General features: G+C 35.2%; 1 protein-coding gene across 5 annotated transcripts in view; it reads left to right on the top strand.

The window, feature by feature from the left end:
* The first annotated feature begins 5,951 nt into the window (after window positions 1-5,951).
* Window positions 5,952-25,677, top strand: part of LOC145685873 (uncharacterized) — a 167,784-nt gene continuing 148,058 nt past the window's right edge. For all 5 annotated transcript variants that reach the window (XM_081758538.1, XM_081758537.1, XM_081758539.1 and 2 more), the window contains exons 1-3: window positions 5,952-6,088; window positions 18,304-18,375; window positions 20,855-20,948. In XM_081758538.1, the coding sequence (XP_081614664.1) occupies window positions 18,326-18,375; window positions 20,855-20,948 (144 nt within the window). In that variant the 5' untranslated portion in view covers window positions 5,952-6,088; window positions 18,304-18,325. The remainder of the gene's footprint in view (window positions 6,089-18,303; window positions 18,376-20,854; window positions 20,949-25,677) is intronic.

The following is a 25,677-nucleotide window of genomic DNA, read 5'->3' as shown; positions in this document are numbered from 1 at the left end:
TGTTCTCCGAAAAGGCCGTTGGCACCTGATAGAGACTGACTGCTTATCACAGGAGTCAGTCGGTCCCCACCGACGTTGCCCGCTTTCTCCCGCGAGGAGGTGTAGATTGGGATTTTCCATACGTTTAGGATGAGACTCGAAGGCTTTTCTCAAACCTCCCCAGTACTATGGTTCATAGACTTGAACATTACGGAAGTTAGAGAAGAAATATTTAGAGAACTTCGAACATTAATTTAGCAATATTGTGGCTTGAGAAACCGTTAAACTTACATACTACTGGGTTTTCAGAAACTGGTTATACTTGATTGTTATGTTTTCGAATATTAGTTTCTGTCGCTTGGAGCTCAGGAGATCCTTGTATGCGGAGAAACTATGCTTGACATCAACGAAAACCAGTCGTGCTGCATATCTTGTAAGCACACAGAAAGAAAGTTCAGTTGACGTTGTAAAGGTTTATACGTCCGGATTTTTTCGCAAATTCAGTTCAAATCTGACCCTAGCAAATCCTCCAAGGTTGTCCCTTACACTTGATAACTTCTTTTACTGTTTCTTCTTCTCCATACCTTCCTCTTCTAAACTCTGAATCACATCTGGTAAATACTTGTAGCCATGCACTTTGAAAAGTTCCACTTGGAGGTCTTGATCGTTGAGCATATGCTGGGCACAGAGGCAGCAATTAGGGGGGAAGCAAGAGGTGCAGTTGCCCCTCCACTTTTTTGAAGTGACCTCTTAATGAATATAGTTTCATTGGGAAATGTAAATTTTTGTATGATTACTGGTTCATAGAAAAAATTGTACCATAAAACATTTGCCGTTGCGTGAGTACGTATCGGTTATTTGTCTTCCCGTGGAGTTAAGAAAGCTACAGGAATTACGTTTTAATTGCAATTCAAAGTAATTAATATTGCAATTGTGTATTTGTTTAAATGTCGTAGCATATGCTTGTAGTGTTTTTTGTCTTTCATTTTCTAAGAGTGATAACGTAGATTTAATAACATGTATGGAATTAAAAATATAAGTTGTTTATTAATCCCAAGGAAGGAATCAAATCTCTTCTTACACTTTCGTTGTTTAGGAGTACAAAGGGCTAGTACATATTTGCGTTGCTTTTACCAATATACTTAAAATATGAAATGCGATACACGGTATTTTAACTAAAAAAGATAGTATCTCATTAGTTATACAACCTTTCGTCAAACAAAGTGTTAGAAACAACCAGGAAAAATAACATTGATTCATATTCAGCTAACATCTTGCCCCACCACTTTTAACGTCCAATCCCGCCACTGGTTGGGCATGTTTGACGGCTGTTGCGTCTGTTGCATTTAGGGCAGATATAAACTGTTCGAACTTGTCGAAGTTTTCACACAAGAAAACTGCAAATCTTATCCACCTGGTTATGACAGGAAATTGTGGCAGAGGGAGGTCAGTGATTTCTTGGTACAGAGCTTGAGAACTAGGCGCTTTTACAATTTTCTTTAGAGCAGCAATGAAGTCATTTACCTTACTGTATTCTTCCCTTATATGTTCACTTCCACGGTGCAGACTATGTGCAATACATGTGACCTGATGAAGGTTGGGGTACATAATTGTTGAAAATACGAAAGCATGTAACGTGCTTGATCTGTGACAACCATTCTGGCTTTATCGTATTTTTTGCCTTCTGGCCACAGCTTCATGCGTGAATCATTGAAGGATTGCATTATTGTGCAGGCATTTGTCTTCTCGAGTTGGCACATCTTGAACAACATCGGATTCACCCATTCACCAGATAATGGAAACATCAATACATTCAGTACATATCTTTGCAGCTCGTCAGTTGTTTCGTCTAACATGAAACCCACTTCGTGTTTCGCGACCACTTCTTTGATTTTTACGAAAACATCCTCATAAATCGGCTTTACATAGTTTTTTTTTAGGGTGCTCTCGACCAGTACCGGTACCGATCTTTGCATATACTTTTCCAGAAATGATTTGAATGCAAGATTGTTTACTTTGTAGACTGGAATATCTGATGTCGCCCCGCGTAGCGTATCCGCTAACGCTCTCGCTTTCGGCGCGAGCAGTCCCGGGTTCGATTTCTAGTGGGAGCATTCGGTCGAAAAAGTGTAAAAAGCTTTTTCAAGCCAGCAGTCCCGTATGAGGTTTTCCTCATTTACATCAGGTAAATGCCGGGCTGGTACCTAACATAACTCCGAGGTTGCTTCCTTCCTTCCTCAATCCTTTCTTCCTTCCTTTTGTTCGGATAGAGTGCTCGTCGAGGGACGTTGTCTCTCATACTTGACAGGCCAAATGGTCATAGATACCGAAAGCCCAGAAATTTAAATCCTAAATCGCTGGAATTCCTCATTGGATTAACGCTGTTGTAAGATCTGCGTAAAACACAGATGATCGCTGTTTTTCAGATCCGGAAGCGAAAACATTTATCAAGGTACTTTGCTTTGGTTGTGACCTGCGAAGTTCTATGTTCTTAATATGTTTGCTATGGTTGAAAATGCTGGTTTATTCTCTCTTTGATGTTTCTCATCAATGTGAATATTTATGTCGCAAACTATTCACCGAAGAATTATACCATCTCTTTCAATGCATTTCTTCTTAAATTCTGCTGCAAGTGCATGCAACTTTTCTTTCTTGACCTTTGGCATGCTCTGCTTTGTGGAGTGTGTTGAATGTAGGTTTTCAAATCACACCACTCTAAGCGGAATGTTTTACAAGTTAGAACAATGCGCATGGATAAAGATCGAAGTGGGCCTTGAAAAAAAAAACACCAGGAAATGTCACTCTGGACTACGTGAAGCATGCGGTAATGAGGCATTGCCTATCGTATTGTGGTATGTTGGGTTGCAGCGTTTCGTGCAGGACATGATAGTGTGCAACAGGAACCAGATGGAAGTAGACATGGGATCGACAAGCAAATCATTGAATTGATGTAATCTTTGTTGCATATGGGAAGGAGGTGGACTTATATGAATTTTGCTAAGAAGATAGAACATTCCACCTATTGTGTTGAATATGTTGAACAATGTCCTTGGTTACCGAAAAATTGCATCCCGGTGGGTACCGCACAATCTTACAGACGTTCAAAAATGGCACAGAACGGCCTCTCCGGTGATCATTTGGCACGTTACAGGCGGAAAGGTCGCCTGTGCCTGGACGGGATCATTGCACTTGAGTAAACATGGGCGCACTGTCATGAGTCAGAACTAATACGTCAATCAAATGAATGGTACCACCCATCATCTCCCCGTCCCAAGAAGCTGCGTCAGAACCGGGGAATGAGAAAGTGATGCTGATAGTGGCATACAATGTACTGAGTGATATTTTTAAAACTCACGGATTTCATTTGGGTCTAGCACTTTTAACTGAAGTCTGATTTTCGTGCGGTTTATGGCAAATGATCAAGGAAGGATGGGAGATTTATGAGAATATTTTTGCTGGTTCAAGTTCATCCGGGATAATATCGATCACGCCTCAAGTAAAGCAGCTAATATTCGTCAGTGTACCTTACAATTCATATGAGGTTTTGAATATTTGAAGCGACATTACACAATACAAATTAAGTGTTAGAAAGAATACAAGTTAAGTGTTAGTGGTAACACCCATAAATCACATGTCAAATAGCTATAGCCGGTATCTTGCGACAAATGATGGAGAGATTCCTTGGCGACCTAAGGAGTCGATAATTGACATCTTCCACAACACAGTCCGATGCTTCCCTGTCTCATTCAGAAGCGATTCTGTTTTTTTCAATTTATTCACTAGCGATCATATTATGTCCCTGTCTGGGGCAGAACTTGAAGCAAATTTGTTTCTAAATGTCCTTTGCATAGCAACAACAGATTCCGTTCTCCAAAAACTTTTAACGATAAACTCATCTTGCTCCAAAGAGTACACTATTCTCTCTGTCCTGATCACCTTCACACGGTAGCACAGATTTGTACAGCACAATTTTCAATAAAGCGGCTCAGTTTTCTGCATCTTATTGACCTTCGCGAGGTTGCTATCTAACGAAGAAAACAACTCAAATCTCCACACCGCTCCGCTCCTCATTTCAATTGTAAGGTGCACTGGCAAATACTTGCTGTTTTTCTTGAGTTGTGGGGTGGCCGATATTATCCCGGATGAATTTAAACAAGTAAACTTAGTTCCGTAAATCTCCCATCTTTCCTTGATCATTTGCCACAAATCATATGAAAATAGGACTTAAATTAGAAATTCTAGACCCAAATGAAATACGCGAGTTTTTTAAAAAAAATCGCCCTGTACATGGTGTCATGTTACGGCATCACTTCCTCAGAACCAGGCCGTAAATGCAGTGTACTTCCGCAGGTTTCTGGAACATCTTCGTACTTCACTACTCAGGAAACGATCAAACTTCATAAAGGACCCAGCTATTCTTTTTCACAACAACGCCCATTATCACAACGAAGTTGCTGTGAGGAACCTGTTGCCGCGGTGGGGTGGAAGGTTATAGAGCACCCACCTTATTCACCGAACATGAGTCAATGTGACTTTCATCTGTTCCCTAAGATGAACGAACTACTGCGGGCGATGCGTTTTCGTACCAGATGCCATACTTCGAACTATAGGGCGCTCTCTTGCAGATATCAACAAAGAGGGTACCAATGCCTGGTATCTTGCGACTTTCTCATATCTGGCAACAGGTGCAACCTGCTACAGGGGTTTATGTTGAAGGTGATTGTACGATAAATATTTATATGTTGCCATTTTTTTTTCCAGCCATCACACTTGCTGTAAGTTATGATTTTTTCCACCAATTTCCTCTTTAGTGTTTTGCAAAAGATTTGCGCTAGAAGGCATGACAATACCACACTTAACCATTGCTAGATCTAGAAGATAAAAACTGGATGAGCCAACCAAAACCGAGGATTACAATTTTTGATGGACCCTGCAGAACTTTCCAACTTAACTCTATCCCAATGGATGTTATGGATACATTGGACGTTGATTGTGGACCTCAAGTATTGTTCTACACATTGTGTAGAACAACAACAACAACAACAACAACAATAATAATAATAATAATAATAATAATAATAATAATAATAATAATAATAATAATAATAATAATAATAATAATAAAACTGCAACTGGAACTTTATTTGTTTCAAAAATTCAGATGCTTAAAAAATTTTCCAATAAACAATAAAAGACAACGTTTATTATAAACTTCCAAAAATATATGCATAATAGCTTCAATTATTGTTGTCGCTCAAAAAAAAAAAAAAAAAAAAAAAAACTGGGGTTTAGGGTCTCCGGCCCCGGACTAGATCCGCCACTTTATTTAGCATAGATGAAATTACAGTTCTTTCATGCTATAATCATTATAGTATAAAAACACAAACCAACCTGTTCTAGGTGACCACTAAAAAGCATGAATACAATTTAACCGAGCCAAGGGCGGAGCCGGTGAGATCACACAGGAGCGCGCGGGTGCGTCCGAAGAGTGGGCATACTCGTAAGCAAGGGTAGTAGAAATACATTGTATTTCTCATGTTACTAGATTTATTATGTATTAAACAAGTTTATCGTTATGACTTAACACATTTTCATAGTGATACGAGTTTCTATAGTTCTTGTAATAGTCTCACACTAGTAACGCTACACTTGTAAACACAAAATACAGCTTTTGTACATTGTGGAGAAGCATTCCACCGGAATAAAATAATATCTAATACAGTCACCTTTCATATGCACTTACTTATTTTAACCAAGGTAAAGCATTTGTAATTAATTTAGCCCTACAGTTATAAACATTAAATACAACTGTATTACTATTTAATTATGGTGACTGCAGAAATTTCTTGCTTATAAACATGTCTTCATGTAGAGGATTTGGTTTGTAAATATGGCAAAATATAGTGTACATAAACTTGCCCGGCAGCTTGGGAAATTTGCATTCGTATTCACAGTTGCCTCTTTTATCCCTGATTGAGTACAGCAAAGTTTAGTGATTACCTCCGTTGAATAATGATGTTGACAATCAACTGGCAACTCTGAAATGCCGCGTTCTTGAAACAGATGGTATGATGGATCATCGTTGTTTTTATTATAACTAAATTTCAAGGTATGTGCCTGAGAGTATTAAGTTAGTTTTATTTGGAGCCAGAGTGAACCTTGATAGTAAAATGATTAAAGAGAGCACTTGTGGAAGCATGTTTCGCTTTACTAATATCGATCTCAATTAGTAATTCTTCCAAATAACAAGAAAATTATTCCGAGCAATGGCTGATAAAAGAGATTTTAAGAGTAATAGTATGCAGTATTTGTTTTCCGCAGAAAAAAAAAAAAAATGAAAATAAATAAAAATGTGATTAAGTTATAACGTGCGTGACTTTACGATATTGGCAAAATAGTAAATGAGTTGATAAAATCACGTACTTGAACTAAAACTAAATTCTAAATAAAGTACAAGGCACTTTTCTATGGCAATATTAACGTGAATTTAACAGGATTTAATCGTGGGGCACTACTCTAATTTAGGTATCCATACATGAATTAATGAATTATGACTTCTTTTTTCAGTGCCATATACATTATGTCTCATGGGGAGTTCCATTTACTAGTGTAGATTCACTTTAGGAGGGCGAAGCTGGGGCAAGGTTCTAGAACAGTTTCCCCTTCCCATTTAGCTGTGATAGAAAATAACGTGCCCTGCGGGGCTCTAACCCGCCTTCACTCGCTGACGCTCGCTCGGCAATATTATATGGATTAAATATTAAACTTTGGTACAGAAAGGATCCAACCTAGCTACTAATTATATAGGGGGGCCTGTGTTCCCCGAAGCTGGTTGGTCAGCTACTGTAGATGAGCAAGGATAGTGGAAACACTGAGTTGACAGGAATTTAGTTTACAATGGTTTCCTTATGGACTATACACGTGCTTAAAAGCATACAATTTAAATACCGTAACGTTTTTAACAGTAGGTGGTTCAGAAGTGAGATCCTCTTATATTTTTACTACTTATACATTGGCGTTTTAAAGGGGTCCAGCTATTATTCTTATTATTATTATTATTATTATTATTTAATATTACAATTTCGGAAGCTTTTGTTCACATTAGGTTAGTACATGTAAGATTATATTATTGTAAGAGTCCACCATAATTTTCGAAAAAATGATATAATTTTTCTTATTTCTATTAATATTAGGTTAATTTAAGTTAGTTTAGGTTAGATCATATTAGGTCTAAGTACTTGCATCTTCCATTTCCCCCTAAATTTTGTATTTCTTACGTACTTCTGGACCCCTTCTCAGGGTTTGCCCAAGTGGACCCAACCCGAAAAAACCCACCGGGTTTTTTCGGGTTGGACCCACCTGAAAAAGCCCACCTTAAAACCTACCTGGGTTTTTGAGCTTTTTGTTAATATATTATTGATACAACCAAGGTGATCACATTGAAAGTGATTTTTATCAGATTTTGGACTTGGGCGAATTGAATGCTTTCCCGTTAAGGAATACAACATTTAACATAAGATCTTTATAAAGTTCTGAATCACTGAATGAATAAAAGAAACCTTACTTTAGCTTGAGATAATTAAGTAACAAATTAATGTATGGATTATGCTTATAGCCTATTTGAAGGAAGAAAAAATGCAATTTTATATTTTAGACAATACTTTCCGTGAATCGTGTGCTCGCCAATTTGGCGACGCCGAGGGACGTTGTCCCTCATACGTTTGACGCGTTTAAAGCCATAGATGCCGGTACTACCAGTAAACATGTAGTGCATTAGTAAAACTATTAGTATTATTTCTTACCTTTGATGGTAACACAAGTATTCTTCAGTAAACTTTAGTTTTCCAACAACAACAGTTTAGTGCAGTTACTTGTATGTACTCTTCAAATAAGTATTCTGTAGAATCAACACCAACAAAAGCGTAAAAATTCGTCAAATTTAAGAAACTCGATGCTCAGAGTTCCGAAAACTACGTACCCCTTACTATTTCAAATGCTGAATTCGAACTTTCGTAATAGTGGAAGTTTCGATGTACAGTAAAGGGAGCTGCATTTTCGATGGAGGAGAAAAAAAAAAAAAAAAAAAAAAAGGCCCGAAAGAAGTTCTCGGGAAATTCCCCCAATTGAACGCACAAAGCATCGGAACTGAATACCTCAATAAAACTATTTATTTTATGCTGGAAGATATTTAATTTAATTTAAGACATTCTGAAACATCCTAACTATATATAAAACTATATGAGCTGACATAAATTATTGAATACTTCCTGTAGGGCTGCAATGATTAAATTTGGCATGATAGTAGCTTTCCGGGACTAACCGACAGAAAAATTGCCAAAAGTGAATATTTTTAATTTTTAGGGGGTCTAAAGAGGGGATGAAAAATTTTCCCATGTTATTTAAATGGGCCTTTTTTGGACCTATAATCTCATGTTTTAGGTACTTAGAACTTGAAATTCGGTATGCTTGTACGTTTTCTTAGCAGAACCTAAGTAAATCAGTAAAAATTTAAAAATCCAACTTTAGAGTGGTTTTATAGGGAACTGAGAAATCTTTCCCATGTTATTGATATGGAACACCTTTTACACCCCCAAATTATTGAGCACTTCCTGTAGGGCTACAATGGTTAAATTTGACATCATTGTAGCTTTTCGGGACAAACCGACAGCAAAATTGCCAAAAGTGAATTTTTTTTTTTAATTTTGAGGTGGGTCTAAAGATTGGATGAAGAATTTCCCCATGTTATTTAAATGGGCCTTTTCTTTTCTTTCTTTTTTTTTAAAAAAAAAAAAAAAAAAACTTATAATCTCATGTTTTAGGAACTTAGAATTGGAATAAAATCTTGAAATTCGGTATGCCTATACGTTTTTGTAAGCGTTACCTAAGTGAAACTTCAGAAATAAAAATTTCCAACCGTAGAATGGTTTTATGAGGAACTGAAAAATCTTTCCCGTTATTTATATGGGACGTCTTCTACACCCCAAAATGTTTAGAATGATGAAATTTGGCATGATTATAGCATTCCAGGACAAACCGATAGGAAAACAGCCAAAAGTGAATATTTTAAATATTTTTAGGGGTCTAAAGGGTGATGAAGAAATTCCCTTGTTATTTAAATGGAAGTTTTCTTGGGATACGAAATATTACCTTTTAATTAGTTGAAATAGGAAAAGAAATGATAGAATTATGGATTCAAGAGATGCGAGGCGGTAGGCCAAGCAAAGACAATGCGTGGGGGGCGAAGCCCCCGGATGGGCAGATTCAGAAAATATGAAGAGCAAGTTCACGAAATTCACTGTTGATGCAAAGGGCGATACATAAAAAATGCGAGGCCGTAGGCCGAGCAAACTCGGGGGCCTGGGGGCAGAGCCCCCAGCTAGCGAAAAGCTAGTTTATTTTATAAAATATGAATTATATCTTTCTTAATGGTTTTAAATTAATTTTCTGGAAGGACCCCTCTTGCAACAAGTGCTCAGGACATTCCTGTAATTGAACGCACAAGGTATCGAAAGTGAACTTTAACAATAAAAGATATTTATTTTACGCTGTTAAATTAATATATTTGGCAGATGTCAATGAGGCTTCTGGGATGATTCAATCTGCATTTGTTCGTTCGTCTGCTTGTACCACACATAGTACAGGGAACCACTTCCGGTCTTTTAAGTGTAAATTTTTGGAGTACAAGCACGAGACACACTGAATTTCCTGTGTAGATTTTGGCGGCATACCAACGTAAAATTTCAAAATGGTGACAATTTACTTTTTCAAAATAGCGGGTACGCACGCTACAAAGCGCAATTTTCGGTCTTTTAAGTCGAACTTTTTAGAGTAGAAGCACGAGATACTCTAAATTAGCTGTATATATTTTGGCGGTAATCCGGCGTAAAATTTCAAAATGGTGACCATTTTTTCAAAACAGCAGTGAATAGAAAATTGTTGCAAGTTGTGACAATGATAACCTTGAAATATAAATCACATTTTAACACTTTTACCCCAAAGACATTGAAATATTTTGATAAAACCCAATTAAACCCCAAAAAACCCAATAAAACCCGAAAAAACCCATATGGGCCCAGGTGGGTTGGGCTTTTTAGAAAAACCCGGGTTTTTTCAAACCCTGTCCCTTCTGCTAAACATTTAACATATTTCCTCTGTATTGTACTTATCTACGGATATTAACTGGGATAGCATTAATCATGGTATATTATTGCCTAGGAAGGGCTATTGCCGACTAGATGGTTTTTAGTTGGGTGATATATGATTTGGGGGGACACCGTGGCCTAGTGGTTTGAATGGATTCATGTCCGCCCCTGGGTTCGATTCCTGGTCGGTGCTTCCTCAATTTTTCGGCATCCACCCAGCGTCGTGAGGCAAAACTGGGGAGTCACGTGAATAAAAGAGGTGACGGCCACTAAGTCTAGAAAGCTCCCGATACGCTAGGTTGGACGTAGTTCAACCAATCACTAACAGATGGCGTGGAGAAGCTCAGGCTTATGAAATTTGGCCGTTATGCTAAGTGATTTGATTTTTCGTATTATATGCTCACCGACTTCCAATGTTGCTCATTTCGGGATTTCCATATCGCAGTTGTAATACCATAATTTCCTTATGAAGTTGGGTGAACAAGAAATAAAATTTTGTATCATCCTCAATGAATAACCCCGAAGTAACACGCATGAAATATTTGTTATAAGGAAGCTCAACATGCTTATATATTCTTTCTTAACTTAGAATGAACAAATGACATGAAATCTTTAAGTTTTACGACCCACGCTTATGCCGGCTAGGGTAAAGGAGACGGTGATAATAAGAAATGAATGAAATGGTGGAATGAAAAAAGTGGGAGGAAACAATGTTTGTCCACCATAAAGCTCACCTGGCACGAGCTGGGATCGAACCAAGGACCCCATGCACCAGAGATGAACACTGTACCACTGAGCCACCACGGCCTCCTTAATTTCGAATGAAATGTACATTACAAAATCTGCATACAAATCAGGATATTGACAATTTCCGATATGCATCAAGTCGACAACATTATATAAATAAATAATAATAGATAAAAACACAGCCTTCGCCTGCAGAAACAGTTTGAGGAAGCATCAGAAAGGCTTCAGCTTTGAAGTAGACATTATTTCTTTACCTAGAAATAATTAAGTTAGGGTTATTTCTACTTAGCAAACTACAACAAAATATAACTGTACGGATACCTGAACTAAACAGACATGAGAACCGGACAGTGTCCTGTGATGTCGGTTTATGTGGCTACATTAAACCTTACCAATACTCTGTGGTTTAGTGTATTATGTATCCAACATGTTGAGAAGAGAAATATAAATTATTTGTTTGAAACTTCGGAAGTGTGTTGTGAAGTTTTTGTTCGTCATATATGTAATCATTTTTTCTTAATGGATAGATAGAACTTAATTTTAATTAAGCTCTGATAGTGCTCTCGCCTTTTGTGCGGGGATCCGTAGTTCAATACTAGGTCAGGAGAGTTTGTTGTGGTCAACATTGTGGCCGTGGGTTTTCTCGGAGTTTTTCTGTTTCCTCCTACATTTCTTTCCAAAAATGATTTTATAATTGTTCACTTTCATTAAGCATTTGTCTTCCTTAGCCTACTAGGCCTATTCATGACACGTCAAACTACAAATTTAATTTTATTTCACTCAGACAGATTTTGTCTTAATGAAATGTTAATGAGTAACCAGTTGAGAATGTTCCAAGAAAAAGAATGAATTTTTCTTATTAACTTCTACAGGCTTTATACCAATTGTTCTATGTATTTTATTATTATACTTATTAAACAATTCTTGTAATACCGGTATATCTACCCATTTATAATTTCCTTGAGTGCTAAATTTTTCCACATATTTTGTGTTAAGAGTTCTGTTAAAATGTCTCCTGTTGATAAACGTTGCTGTATGTTTTTTTTTTTTTCTTAATGCGTAAGAAACATCGTTTGGGGTTGAAATAGGTTAACGATTGGGGATTAATTAAATATATCAACTCCAATACTTTCACTTAAATGGAATAATGAACATTTAATACTAATTCCTAATGTTTTTCTTCAGTTCGCGACTTGTATTATACGAGGAGAAATATTTGATTTAAATCGAAAAATTCGATTTAAATCAAAATAATCAACAAAACTGATTGTTTTTTTTTAAAAAAAGAAAATCATGATTTTTTCCACCCTGCTTGGTATTATCATTACTGCTTTTAGTATGAACTAAGTAATTAGTTGTTTTTATTCCTAGAATATAGACAATAGAAGGTTTTACATAATAATAGTATAGTGGTTCACCTGTAACGTTTCTTCAATACATATTTTTTAGCCTATATTCCAGTTGAATCTTCCGCAGGACAAAAGGGCTTAAATTATTTTCCTATGTACAATTTCCCATATTGTTACAACTAAAGTAAAGGATTTTTATATTATTTATTCGTCCTTATGTGAGATTTTTATGAACTTTATTTTTTATATATCTTACCAGTTAAGAGCTCTTAACCTTTTAATATTTGAATAAACTCAACTCTTTTTATGTTTTTGGATCAAAGATCCAAATATATTTCAATGCAAAATTTCCTTGTAGGTCTTAATATCTGGAGAACTACATATAGTGTAACCAAACCCAAACTATCAGTTAACTCAGTTATTCTGTAGAAAATACGAAAACTCGATTTACGGGCTGTTCAAAAATTTTGTCGCATCTGATTCAAAAACTAATTATTGGCCAAGATCGTAAACTTTTGATCCTTTTATTTTATTTATTTATTATTTATTTATTTTTTAAATCTTGTTTAGGAGTCACTCAATGCGATTTTCTTGCACTTATTTTCATTATGTCCGTTGCATGACTAAACAACATGAAAACCTTAATATATGTAGACCTAAATTCGACTGTTTCTAAGGTACTAACACGATATACCGTAATGATAATGAAAGGAAGAAAGAGGTGTAGATCTAGTACCGTGATAGGCTCATAATTTTTCCAAAATGAAAACTAGAGAAGTCCATATAGAAATATAGAAAGATTAGCACAATTTTATATAATGTTTTTTATCTTCTATTACTAATTATGGAAGTCGTATTTTTAATTTTCAAATGGAATATTTGAAGCTTGCAGAAGAGTTTGCTTTAATTGACAAGGAAGCATAATTTATGTCCCCCCCCCTCCCCCCAAAAAAAGTATTTGTTCCTTGTTTTGTGTATATTTCTACATTCAAAGTAATTTCGATTTTCTTATCACGTAGTTTGAATTTAGGCAAAAAAAAAAAAAAAAAAAAAAAAAGAAAGAAAGAAAGAAAGAAAGAAATAAGGAAACAAGCTATATTCGTATAATTTTCAAGCTTAATAATAGCAGCAGTGATAAGGTGGGTTGTATAATTTAATGTGGTACAGTCAAGCTTGTCTGCTGCGGATCGAATCTAGCACCCATAAATACTGTATCTTGTAAAGATAGGCAAGAAATCATATGCTAGTGATTGCATGAGGAACTCATAAAAAAAGCAAAAGATTATCCGTTATTGAAAAAATTATATTTTAGGGAAAAGAAAATCATCCCAAAAGACCTGATTTGTTTGCATCTCCGTTGCTTAATGTATCAAAAATTGGATCACCGGTAATGCGTTTCGGGAAGCTAGTTTAGGAGAACTCTATATATTTGTGAAACTCTATTAATACTAATTTTGACACACCGTGAAAAACGTACAGGGTGTCCGAGAAGTCCTTCCCTGATTACAGAAATTGATAACTCAGGCTAGAAATAAGATAGAAATATGAAACTGGTGTTGAATTGTTTACAAACTATAAAAGATTTGGTCACATCAGTACACTACCACATGAGCACCCTTGGTAGCACGTAGCACATCTAGGCGATATTCAATTTCCATCCACACATTAGCCAACATCACTGGAGGGATCGATGCAACGACTGTGGTTATTCGTTGCTGCAGGGTTTCAAGATCTGGTACACGTGTTCGGTAGACCTCATCCTTGACATAACCCCATAAAAAGAAGTCTAATGGGGTTATGTCAGGAGAGCGTGGAGGCCAAGCTGTTGGTCCATCACGACCAATCATCGCCCAGGAAATGTCCTATCGAGATAGGCACGGACGTCCAAACCCCAATGAGGTGGTGCACCGTCTTGCTGAAAAACGACATCGGGGCGATACTGAAGCAGCTGAGGAACAACATACAGCTGCAACATATTCAGGTACACTGCAGATGTGATGGTATCCTCAGCGAGTTATCAATTTCTGTAATCAGGGAAGGACTTCTCGGACACCCTGTATAAATAACATGATCCGCAGCATGCATACTATATAGAATTAGAAAAGGCTAATTGTAAACGGAGATCGCTCCTATGAATCAATGAATTGAAGTATTGATAAATATCTTTGCGCAAAATATTATCTACTATTTCTATATAGATCAATAAAGTACAGTATAATAACCTCCCGACTTACGTGTGCGTACGTTCTGTAAACTTTTACGTAATTCGAATTTGTAAATTGCATAAGTGTAACTTCGTAAGAAACTACATTTTTATTTAATATGTTAAAGTTTTCATTTTGATTTACGCAAGTGTATATCGTATAAAATATCAAAGTTATATATATATATATATATATATATATATATATATATATATATATGTAGATAGATAGATATAGATATAGATATATATAGATAGATATAGATATATATAGATAGATATAGATATAATCTTGCGTTAAGGTAAGTGCGCCTGATTTCGACTGGCACCTAAATTCGACATATTGTACGCTAAAAAGCGCCAAATAAACATAGAAAGCAATGTGGAGAATTGTGCTTGCAACTGGCAATATTAGTAAATGATCATGAATGAATTGGTGGGATAAGAATAAGAGAACCCACGGACACGATGAATGAGTTTAAGAAACTCTCATAATGTGAATTGGTTATTGCTTCCAGGTCACATATGTTAGTACCCTAGTTAGGAGAAAGACGAGCCTTGTTGCTAGATAATATAAAAATATATTTTTTTAGAAATGTACCGATATATCGATCTGTGATACCGGCCACTTTTGGGAATATCAGTATCGGCAAATGGACATACCGATACATTTTCCGAACTATTTTCAATTTCTTTAATAAGAACAGTAACACTTATATTTCATCGATTTCTGTTAGACTTAAGATTGATCTGAATTATTATCAATTGTACAATCGATTTTTTATGCATGTACTCGTACTCAGATGATATTTTTGTCCCTCCATGCTAAAATACTAGTGAAGATAAGCCAAACGACCTGAGTCAGGATAGCAAACCCAAGAAATGATGATCCTCTATCGTAGTGAAAACAACATGCAAATAAGTTTCCTTTACTTGTGCAACTTGTGAAGAAATATAGAATGAAACCTGAAACAGATGAAATACTTACGTTTCTTCATTGTGATTTGCGTTTACTGAATTTCAACTACTAGAAAATGGAGTTAGTATAACAAGTGATGTCGCAAATTACTAAATTGTGTTTAAATATTTCGAAACTACTTACAAGTGAATGACATTTTTTTAAATACACTTTTGTAGCTTGTATTTTTACTAACCTTTTACAAAATTTGAATAGAATATAGAATTTCTTCTTGTTAATTTTTGATGTTACTTTTTCAAAGTTATACAATTACAATCAAGGGGCTTGTAACACTGCATTTACAAAAAATATAATTTTACAATCGAATCAAGTGGTTCCTGGGGTCCCGAAGGCCTTAACTTTATAAAAGAAGTCGGACACCGCATTTATTTATCGTCAGGAGACGCTAGAGCAACCTCTTTTGTACTGCAACGCATAAGTATGGCAATACAAAGAGGGAACGTTGCATCAGTTTTGGGAACGCTACCCTCTGGTAAGGAACTGGAGATCTTTTTTCTGTAATCATCTTGGCGAAAGTTTGAAAGTGCTGTTGTTTTAAAGTTTCTCGATAATTGTTAATCATTTTAAATTAACCTATATGTGTTTTTCTTGTAATTATGTTCATTTGCTTATTCTTTTATATATCGCAACAATTGTTCCGCAGGTGTTGTCAATTTCCAATATTATTGTTCTCATAGTCTGTTTCTACACATATATTGTTAAATTGTCTTGCATTGTTAAATTTGTCTACATGCTTGTTGAGTTCCTTTTTCTAGTATAAACAATTCTGTAATCTCTTGAATTCCTACTAAATATATTATAGCTTATTTCATACAAAAAAATAAAATAAAATAAAATAAAAAATAAATAAAAAAAATAAACAATAACATTAATTTCAGAATTGGAAGAAAGTTTTCAACAGGTTTTCCGTATGTCATTTTTTAATTACCGTATATAGTTTTTATGCGAGACGGATGTGTTACATATTTCCTTAATGTGATGAACAATCCTTTTGTAAAAACTGAATTCCGAAAAGCGAACTGGAGGTTAAGAATTAATTCATAACAATGCATATATCTATTGGAAATATCTTGTAGAAAATTTTCACTGATTAAAAACAATTAGTTCTAAAAGTTAATAAATAGTTAGCGTTTTCGACTTCGCTTAAATAACCCTCTTATTTTTTATGATATACGCAGCAACATCTGGTACAGCACACATAATTTTGTAAACAATAAAAAATTGTAATGGTATATCCATTTGCATTATATGCATGTAATAGAGACTAGTAAATACAATGTAACTATCAAAGTACATTATCATTGTAAGTATTTGCTGCCTTTTAGTTCATTTTATGTGAGCTGGGTTAAGTTTAGAGGAAATATATTTCTTCTATGGAACCTAATATAAAATTCTGCTTTTTGTCTTTGTATGTCAAATTTTGGCCTTATGTCTAATATATGCTATTATAATGATCATTTCATTATTCTGAAGTTTCCTGATAATATGTGTCCAAAAGTATCGGTGAACAAGTAGTATCGGTACATCCCTAGATATTTCCACCTTTTTTTTTTAAGTTTTTTTTTTTTTTTTTTTTAAAAAAACGAAAAATGCTTTAAATCGTGTCAACTTCATGGTGACATTTCCGCATATCAAACTATCTACATTAGTTTTATCCCTTGAATAACACTCATTCTAGCTTTGGAACTTCTTGTATATAATAAAAGACAAATTCTGACCTAATCATATAAAATTTAATAAATAATAGCGTTACAGTTTCGCTAAAGTATCTTTGCCTTCATCAGATACATTATCTCATACATTATACATCAGATAATGTGTCTGATGAAGGCAAATACATTTTTCCGAAATTTTAACGCTATTATTTATTAAATTATGTATGCTTTGGTCAGAATTTGTCTTTTAGTGTATAGTTTTATCTTCTTTTCACCTTTTAATCAAGGCGTCCCATATTCAGTTCTTAGTCAAGTCACAAACCTTCTTTCAAGTGTAAACCAAGTAGCGGTTCGGATGTTACTTTAAGTGAAAGTCCATTTCTTGATAACCTCGTTACTACACAAGATGTTAAGCTTAAACATACGGAACGAAATCAAATTGTATATTTCTGTTTACCGGAATGCCTATTGTTTTATAAAGAAGCCAAGGTTGCTTGAGTATATTTCAATTTTAATTTTATTGAATGATATCTGCATACTAAATTTGTAATTTAGTACCTCAGTTTTAGCGTACTGATTAAGATACGTTGACCGTAAAATTTTACATGCAAAGCAATAACAGGACTTTCCCGGTGGCTAAGGCAGGAGTTTCCCGATTTAACAAATTTACTGACCGGACCACGCAACTTTATAATCAAACGGGACAGTTCCGATTTCTGAATAAGCGAATATACTATTGGTGATGGAATGAAGTGGGTGGAACTTCCTTTCTGCTGTTCCAAGTCCAAATGGAGGGCAATTTCTCTCGGATATAAGCCGAGAAGCGGTTTGGATTCCGCTTTAAGCTTATGTGACCCCTTTCAGCATAACCCCATTATTGCATAATAACACCAAGGCGAAACAAACTTATTTCTATCCATGTGCAATATAAATACATAAGGCAAATTATTTAAATCAAAGAAACCTGGTTTAAACAAACAAAAAAAAAAAAACGTTTTTTTTTTCTTTCTTTTAAACCTGGTTTTTGCCAACCGTGGTGCTAACCCATTTGCAATTTTACATAATAGAAATTACATTTCCTATATTTATCAAACAATCAAAGAAAAGTACTGGAATTAATATTAAGAACGTATAGTTACTCACCTTGGCAGATCGAAATAACTCTTTTTTCCACATGAACAAAAAATTGAAGTGTTAATTATGCCCATAGTTTAATTTTACAAACTTACATGCAATATACTTGTTTCAGGTTATGACGGAAAATAATCAATATGAAGGTGGATCTCAACGCAAGTATTTCTTACACTCCTCACATTAAGAGGTAAGTTTATCCTGGGACTGTCGTCTTTAAACAAAAGCGTTTTTTAATTAATTAATTAATTTATTATTATTTTTAGAAAAAAATGACGTAAGAATAGCTTCTTCCTCCAAACTGATGGACAAAGATGGTGTTCCAGGTAGTAAGAGATATATACTAAGTTCTTTCTTAAGTTTCTTTGGGTGTAACGACGGAATGTTGCATGCTATTTGTTTCATTCACGTTTCTCTTCAAATTCATATTATCGGATTCATCCTTTATTGATCACAATATCACGATGAAGAAGTAAAGAAGTACCTACCATTTCTACATTTCTTTAATATGGTATGATATCGGTTCCTCTGGTATTTCATATATCAAGTCTCCATTAATACACTATACACAATAACTGATGAAATATGTAGTTATATGTGTGTTGGTTATCGAACAGTTTTCAGAAACCTGGAAATTGCGTCCAGGTGGTGTTGATCTGTTCAAGGGTACAGTTCTGGTCACAAAAGTGAAACTGTTTTCCAGAGACTAATTCCGGAAAAATGACTCTAGATCCTTACGAATTCCCTTTAGGTCTGGCACTTTTTTCCTAGTATAACATGTGTTTCACCTACCCGTGTTTTCCATAGGAGGTCGAGAGGGAACTATATTTCAGAAAACAAAGTAAAATCACATTTATTTGCATCGTCAATATTACAACCTAGCCTAAAATATACCAAAACTTGAATAAATTTTGCTGTGCATAGGATAAGTTACTTTTTTTTTTTCCTTTTTTAAGCTGGGCTTTTGAAATAATATTTCTGTCAGGAAAGCAGATATAAACTTCTGTAATTTATTTTCTGTAAAGTCCTTCAGCAAGTAACTCTGTAATTAGTATTCAATACATACATACAAATACAATGTGAAGAATCTTTAAAATTATGAATTTTTACAAAACATATAATGATTAGTTTGTTACTTCTATCTCTGGAGCGTGAGGTTCCTAGACTTTATGGTGGACAAACACCATGAGCGTGGGTGTTCTCAGAGTTCTCTCGTTTCTTCCCAATTTCTTCATTCTACCATTATCTTCAATTTCATTGTTCCTGTCTCTTTTAGCCTCGGTACATAAACGTGAGACGTTAAACTGAACAAAGATATTCTTCTGTTTTTAAATTAGATCCAAGAAAACTATTTTAAGCTAAATTTCATCAACATTTTGAATTATATACATGTACACATTCATATATATATATACAGAGTGTTGATTAATTCATGTGTCAGTTTCATTTGTTCACTGTGCAAAAGTGGTATGAGGTAAAGCCGTGCAATTTGGTGTAACTTTAGACGAAGGACATAAGTTTTGTTTCGCCATAGAAGCATGTCGCTTGTAATAAAGATTGAATAGATATAGAGTCAAAGGTCAAATTTCGATTTTTTCCTTATGGGACTGGAATGGTAATTTCTGAAAGAGCCTGAAAAAACGTAAATCGAAGTGATAACAAAGAAAAAGCTTTCTGGTATGATTCTATGTCGCAAGCCGACCAAATATGCGTCAATCAAGTGTCAAGGTCAGAGGTCACGGTCAGATCAAGGTCACAGGTCATCTTGAGAACCCATTTGAATTCACTGAAAACAACGCAATGTCAAATGGGTTCTCAAAGTGACCTGTGACCTTGATCTGACAGTGACCTCTGACCATGACACTTGATTGACGCATATTTGGTCGGCTTGCGACATAAAATCATACCATACAGCTTTTTCTTTGGTATCAGTCCGATTTACGTTTTTCCAGGCTCTTTCAGAATTTACCATTGCAATCCCATAAGCAAAAAATCGAAATTTGACCGTTGACCCTATATCTCTTCAATCTTTAGTACAAGTGACATGCTTCTATGGCGAAACAAAACTTATGTCATTCGTTTAAAGTTACACCAAATTGCACGGCTTTACCTCATACCACTTTTGCACAGTGAACAAATGAACTGACACACAAATTAATCAACACTCTGTATATATATATATGCACGGGCACGAGAAGAATAGCTTTATGGAAAATATTTGAACTCCTTTCCCCATTAAGATATACATTTTATTGAAAGTGTAATTATAAAAGCCCATAAGATACTGTATTCTTGATTTATATTTTGAACTCCCCTACCCCATTGGGATACGTTCTTTAATCAATGTGAGGGGGATACGGTGGCTCAGTGGTAAAACGTTTACCTCTGATGTGTGAGATCCCTGGTTCGATCTCCGGCCAAATAAGTTTGTGGTGGCCAATATCGTGCCCATGGGCTTTCTCGGGGTACACCTGTTTCCTTCCACCTTATTATTCTACCGTTTTTTTTCCCCATCATTCACTTGCCTTAATCATCATCTCCCTTAGCCTGTACGGCATAACTGTAGGACGTTAAACTGAAATATTTCATGTTTTAAATTCCATTGTCTCATTTCCTGTGTGCATAGAAAGCAAATTGCATTTGATTTTAATATTTATATTTTTTCTCAGGATAACAGGACTCAACTTTGATGTATCGCCAGAAAGATACGAACGAAGAAAACAAGAATGGAGTAGCATATTTGACTATATCATATACGGCATTGTAAGTACTTATTTGATATTACATTACTCAAACTGGAGAACTAATGCGTATTTTGTCACTTTCAGGCCTACATCAACTTTTAATTAAATTTGTTTTTCGTATTTCCGATGGATGGTGTCCTCGTACAGCCCAGATTTAAGGGAAATGAATGAAAGAAAGAACAAAGTTCTTTTGAAACAACCGAAGATGTTAAGATAAAAGACAGCGTTAAATGGGATTCAGAGCAGCGCTCCAAGTTCCCACCAATTAATATTAGTAACTGAAATCGCTTCAGTGTTGTAACATTTTAGGACGAATCTCCTAGCTTCAGATTCAGAGTGATAGCTTCAAATTCTTCGACAGAATTCGCGACGACAAGAGATTTTGAACCAAATAGTAACACGAATTCCCTGCTGTTAGTCGACATTTAATTTCTTCGTGAATATGATTTTCGTCTGTTAATATTGATCCTAAATATTTGAAAATATCCACTTTATCAAAAGTATTATTTAATATTTTAACGTCTCCACAATTTGCCGTATTACGGTCCCGACGCACTTCTATGTATTTAGATTTTTCTGCATTTACTTCTAAAACCATGTCCCTGCGAGCGTTTAATAAGATCTCTGCATTTCTATCTATTGTTGTCCTATCACCCCCTACTAAATTTGCACCATCAGCATACGCCATAACCTAGTGAATACCATTCAGCTCTGGGCCCTGGTTGCTATCTTTGATTTTTCTTGTAACATACTCCACGACAAAGTTGAATAATAATAGTGACAACGCATCTTCTTGTTTGAGGTCGTTCTCAATATGAAAGTTCGTGGATATGAATTTCCCTACCCGGACTTTACCTCGAGTTACATTTAAACTATCTTAATTAATGTAACTAGCTTTTTCGGTATTCGAAATTCTATAAAAAATGTCGTACAATGTTTCTCTCCTAACCGAGTTGTAATCTTTTCTGAAATCAATAAAAATTGATGTACCGTGGTGTTGTATTTCCATTTTTTTTTTCGAGTATTTGTCGAAGTATCTGGTCGATAGTTGATCAATTTCGTCAAAATCCGCACTGATAATCCAATAATTTCATCGGCGTATGGGTCAAGCTTGCTAATAGAATGTTTGAGAAGATTTTATAGGATGCTGACAGAAGAAAAATGCCTCGATAATTATTACAATCAGTTTTGTCACCTTACTTGTGAATTGGAACAATAATGGATTCTTTCCACTCTTCTGGCAATTTCACCTTGTTGCAGATAAGAAGAATGAGTTTATTTATCTTGTTCCACAGTTTTTTCCCTCCAGCTAAAATTAATTCAGCTAGAATTTTGTCTATACCCGGAGATTTATGTTTCTTTAATTTCTTTATAGCGATATCTACTTTTGTTCGATTAAGCTCTGGGATATACGGTTCTGCTGTGTGCATTTCCCTTTCACCACGAACATTAGTTTTTGTCTGCATGCTAAGCAAATCGTCAAAAAAATCTTTCCATCTACTAAAGATGCTATAGCGGGACCGCGGTGCCTCAGTGTATGAAAGGAGTTTGTTCCCGTGAGGGAAGACCAATTAATTATATATTGGGATCCGAACCTTGGATCTTTTTATGAGTCTTCCTTTACAACATCATTCAAATGCACAAATTAATAAATTGAAGTAAGAGACTGGCAACAAAACAAGTGTCTTCACTCCTCCACGGTCCTAAGATTCGGGCGTTATACATATCAGAGGCATAAGCTGTATACCCACCATCGCTGTTGCGTCAGCTCCAAGATACACTGGTCAATACCTGTAAAAGAGTGCAAGGTAGTACAGCCATGCGTGATTAACACCAGACGAGTAGTGGGAGACGAAAGTAATGTTTGCCCTCCGCTGCTTAGAAGTACCTTACCTGTTCAATTATACTCTAAACCATATACACTATTAGAAGGTAATATTCTCCATTTGCTGAGAAAGAGACAATATGGATCACACACTTTGAAACCATTAAATATTATTTTCACTGCATATTGAAAAAAGAAATATTTGCGAAACACTTATATTTAACTTTTCACTTCAATGAATATAAAACATTTACAAATGTATGAGAACACAAAACATAAGATTTGACTTAGACGAAAAGAATGGCCCAATCACTATGGAATACGAACCGATACGTAAGCGAAATAATACGCGAAGTTTCGACCGAACGAAGATGATGAATCGGTTAGTGGCTATGCAGTTCACTTCGATCGCTGTATAAAATTCACAAAACATATTTGTTTTCATGAGGAGGCGTGGAAACTATTATTTGAACAGTAGACTATCAGAATTTACGTAGTATGAGTTCATTACATTCTTCCTGTTGGTTATACTTGTACTTGATGCAGATTAATTTTTGAGAATGTAAGTTCAGTACGTTGCACTAGCTTGACATTGTAAAATATTCTGATTTTCACATTTTGAAAGAATAATACTCTCTCTTTTGAGAGTATCTTGAGAACAATCTTGTTCGTTCCCAAAGTCAAAACACTAGCACCTTTACATCTTGGAAGAGAATGAATGACCTCTCTCTTTTGAGAGTTCTTAGAAGATTTTGTTTGTGTGAAAACTACTAACACACTCACACCTTGACTCTTACATAACGAGTGAAAGCTACTCTTCTGCGCTTCACATCGTTGCCAGTTAGCAGCGCAAGAATACACTAACAAATTAAAATATAGTTCGTAGAAAACATTAAGTTTTTGCTTCATGATATTGTTAATTATATATAATGAATGGTCCATAGGTTAATAGAAAGCACATTAAAACACTCGAAAAGGTACGACCCTAAAGTCGACGGTACAGTTTACCAATTTGTAGCAGATCGCTACCATAAAATTCGAGAATTGAATGAAAACGTTAGTGAAGCTTTTATTTTGAATACAATTAAATTGTTATTGCCTAATTATTTTCAGAAACAATTGGTTTTGTTACCATCCTTGGATTTGCAGACTATGTTAAATGTTGTTCAAAATCTTGAAACATTGTCAAAAAACAATGACAACTTTAGAACAAATAGTGGATTTCATAAGAAACAGATTCGTGTAAATCAGGTTAATGCCCAAGAAGACGAAAGTAATGAACATAATCTTAGAGAATCCCAACATCAAAGCAAAAACAAAGGCAAAAAGCAACCCCACAGCAAAGGTAAAAATCAACATTTTAAGAATAAGAATAAACCAAAAAACGTTTATCCCCAGCGTAACCCTGAAAACGATAATCAGTACGATAGCCAAGAAGCTATACTTTACACTGATACTAGGCGCGCTGATAATGGTGGGCACATGCCTCAACCATTTCCAACTTTTCATCCTGGTCACCAACCACCTTTTACTTCAAATTTAAGTCAACCTCGTACCTTCCCTCCTCCTACATCATCAGGTAATCAGAGTAGACAAATACCGTTAAACTAGAAACGCTCTGCCGAGAGAGTGCTTCTGGTAGAGCTTATGAAAACTTTAATAATAGTCACGATCTTAGTAATGAAGATGCACTCACCCCAATTTTTCCTGTAGAATACGTAATGTTGAGTAAAAATGTCAATAATGTTGTTAATTGGGACGTAGATATTTCTGAAGATGAAATAGAAATTGATGAAAATGTATGTAAGGGTAATAACACTCGCACTGCAGAAATTTATTGTAAAGTATTAGATACTCAGTTGAAAGCATTGTGCGATACAGGTGCTTCAGCATCCCTTATCAGTTTTGAGGCATGGAAACGTATTTCTTCCGTAATTTCACATCCGCAATTAAAACCTGCACCACATATTCTCTTGGTAGATTATTCTGCTAAATATTTGTGTGGAAATAGAATACTTGATGTTCGACATAAGAGTTCTGGTAGTAGATGAATTAAACACAGAATGCTTGTTAGGTCGTAATTTCCTCACAATCGCCCATGCGATGATAGATTTTTCGAAAAACGTAATTAGTTTTTCGGACGGAAAAGAAATTGTTGTTGTTCCTATGCTCATTGAAAAAACACATAGCAAAGAAAATAGTTGTTGTCAACCTAAGAAGATTTTGACTTATGCTGATCGAATAAATAAACCTGTTGACACTGAGTTTGGTATTTCTGTAGAAAATAATAACTTGTCAGATGAGAGTTCATAGTTCGAGCCCAAGCATGACTATACATCTTCAACATGTCCTGTAATTAATAGTTTGGTTTCACAAAAAGGTAAATTAGAACAAGAGTGGATCCGTGTTTTACATGAACGAGATCAGGCGTATTCACAGTTGAGAAAAGAGTCGAAAGATTTTCGAATAAAAGATCTTAATATAAATCAAGCAGTAGAAGAGAATTTTTTACTCGAGTATTATGGTTTACAAATATCGGAAATTGATAATGAGATTCAAAATGCTCATGGTAATATTCAAAGTAAACAGGAAAGTTGTGGGGATAAGGTATCAAATGATAATGCTATTTTTGAAAATGTGTATGCTGTAGCAACAATAAACGAAATCAGGGAAAAGGTACATGAATGTGATCATTTAAATAATGAAGAAAAACAGCAATTATTTGATTTGTTGATAAAACACCGTGATATATTCACAGATTATCCAGGTAGGTGTAATCAATATGAGTATTCCATAGATGTTGACACTAGTGACCCTATAGTAAAAAGACAATATACTTTACCCTACCATTTCAAAGAAAGCATTAACAAGCAAATTAATGAATGGTTAAAAGTAGATGTCATTGAACAAGCAGTGTCGATAC

Source organism: Thermobia domestica, chromosome 5, assembly GCF_964235325.1.
Source record: "Thermobia domestica chromosome 5, izTheDome1.hap1.1, whole genome shotgun sequence".
In the NCBI taxonomy this organism is placed as follows: Eukaryota; Metazoa; Arthropoda; class Insecta; order Zygentoma; family Lepismatidae; genus Thermobia; species Thermobia domestica.
The sequence above is the reverse complement of the archived record's forward strand: the minus strand, read 5'-3'. Positions and strand labels throughout refer to the sequence as shown.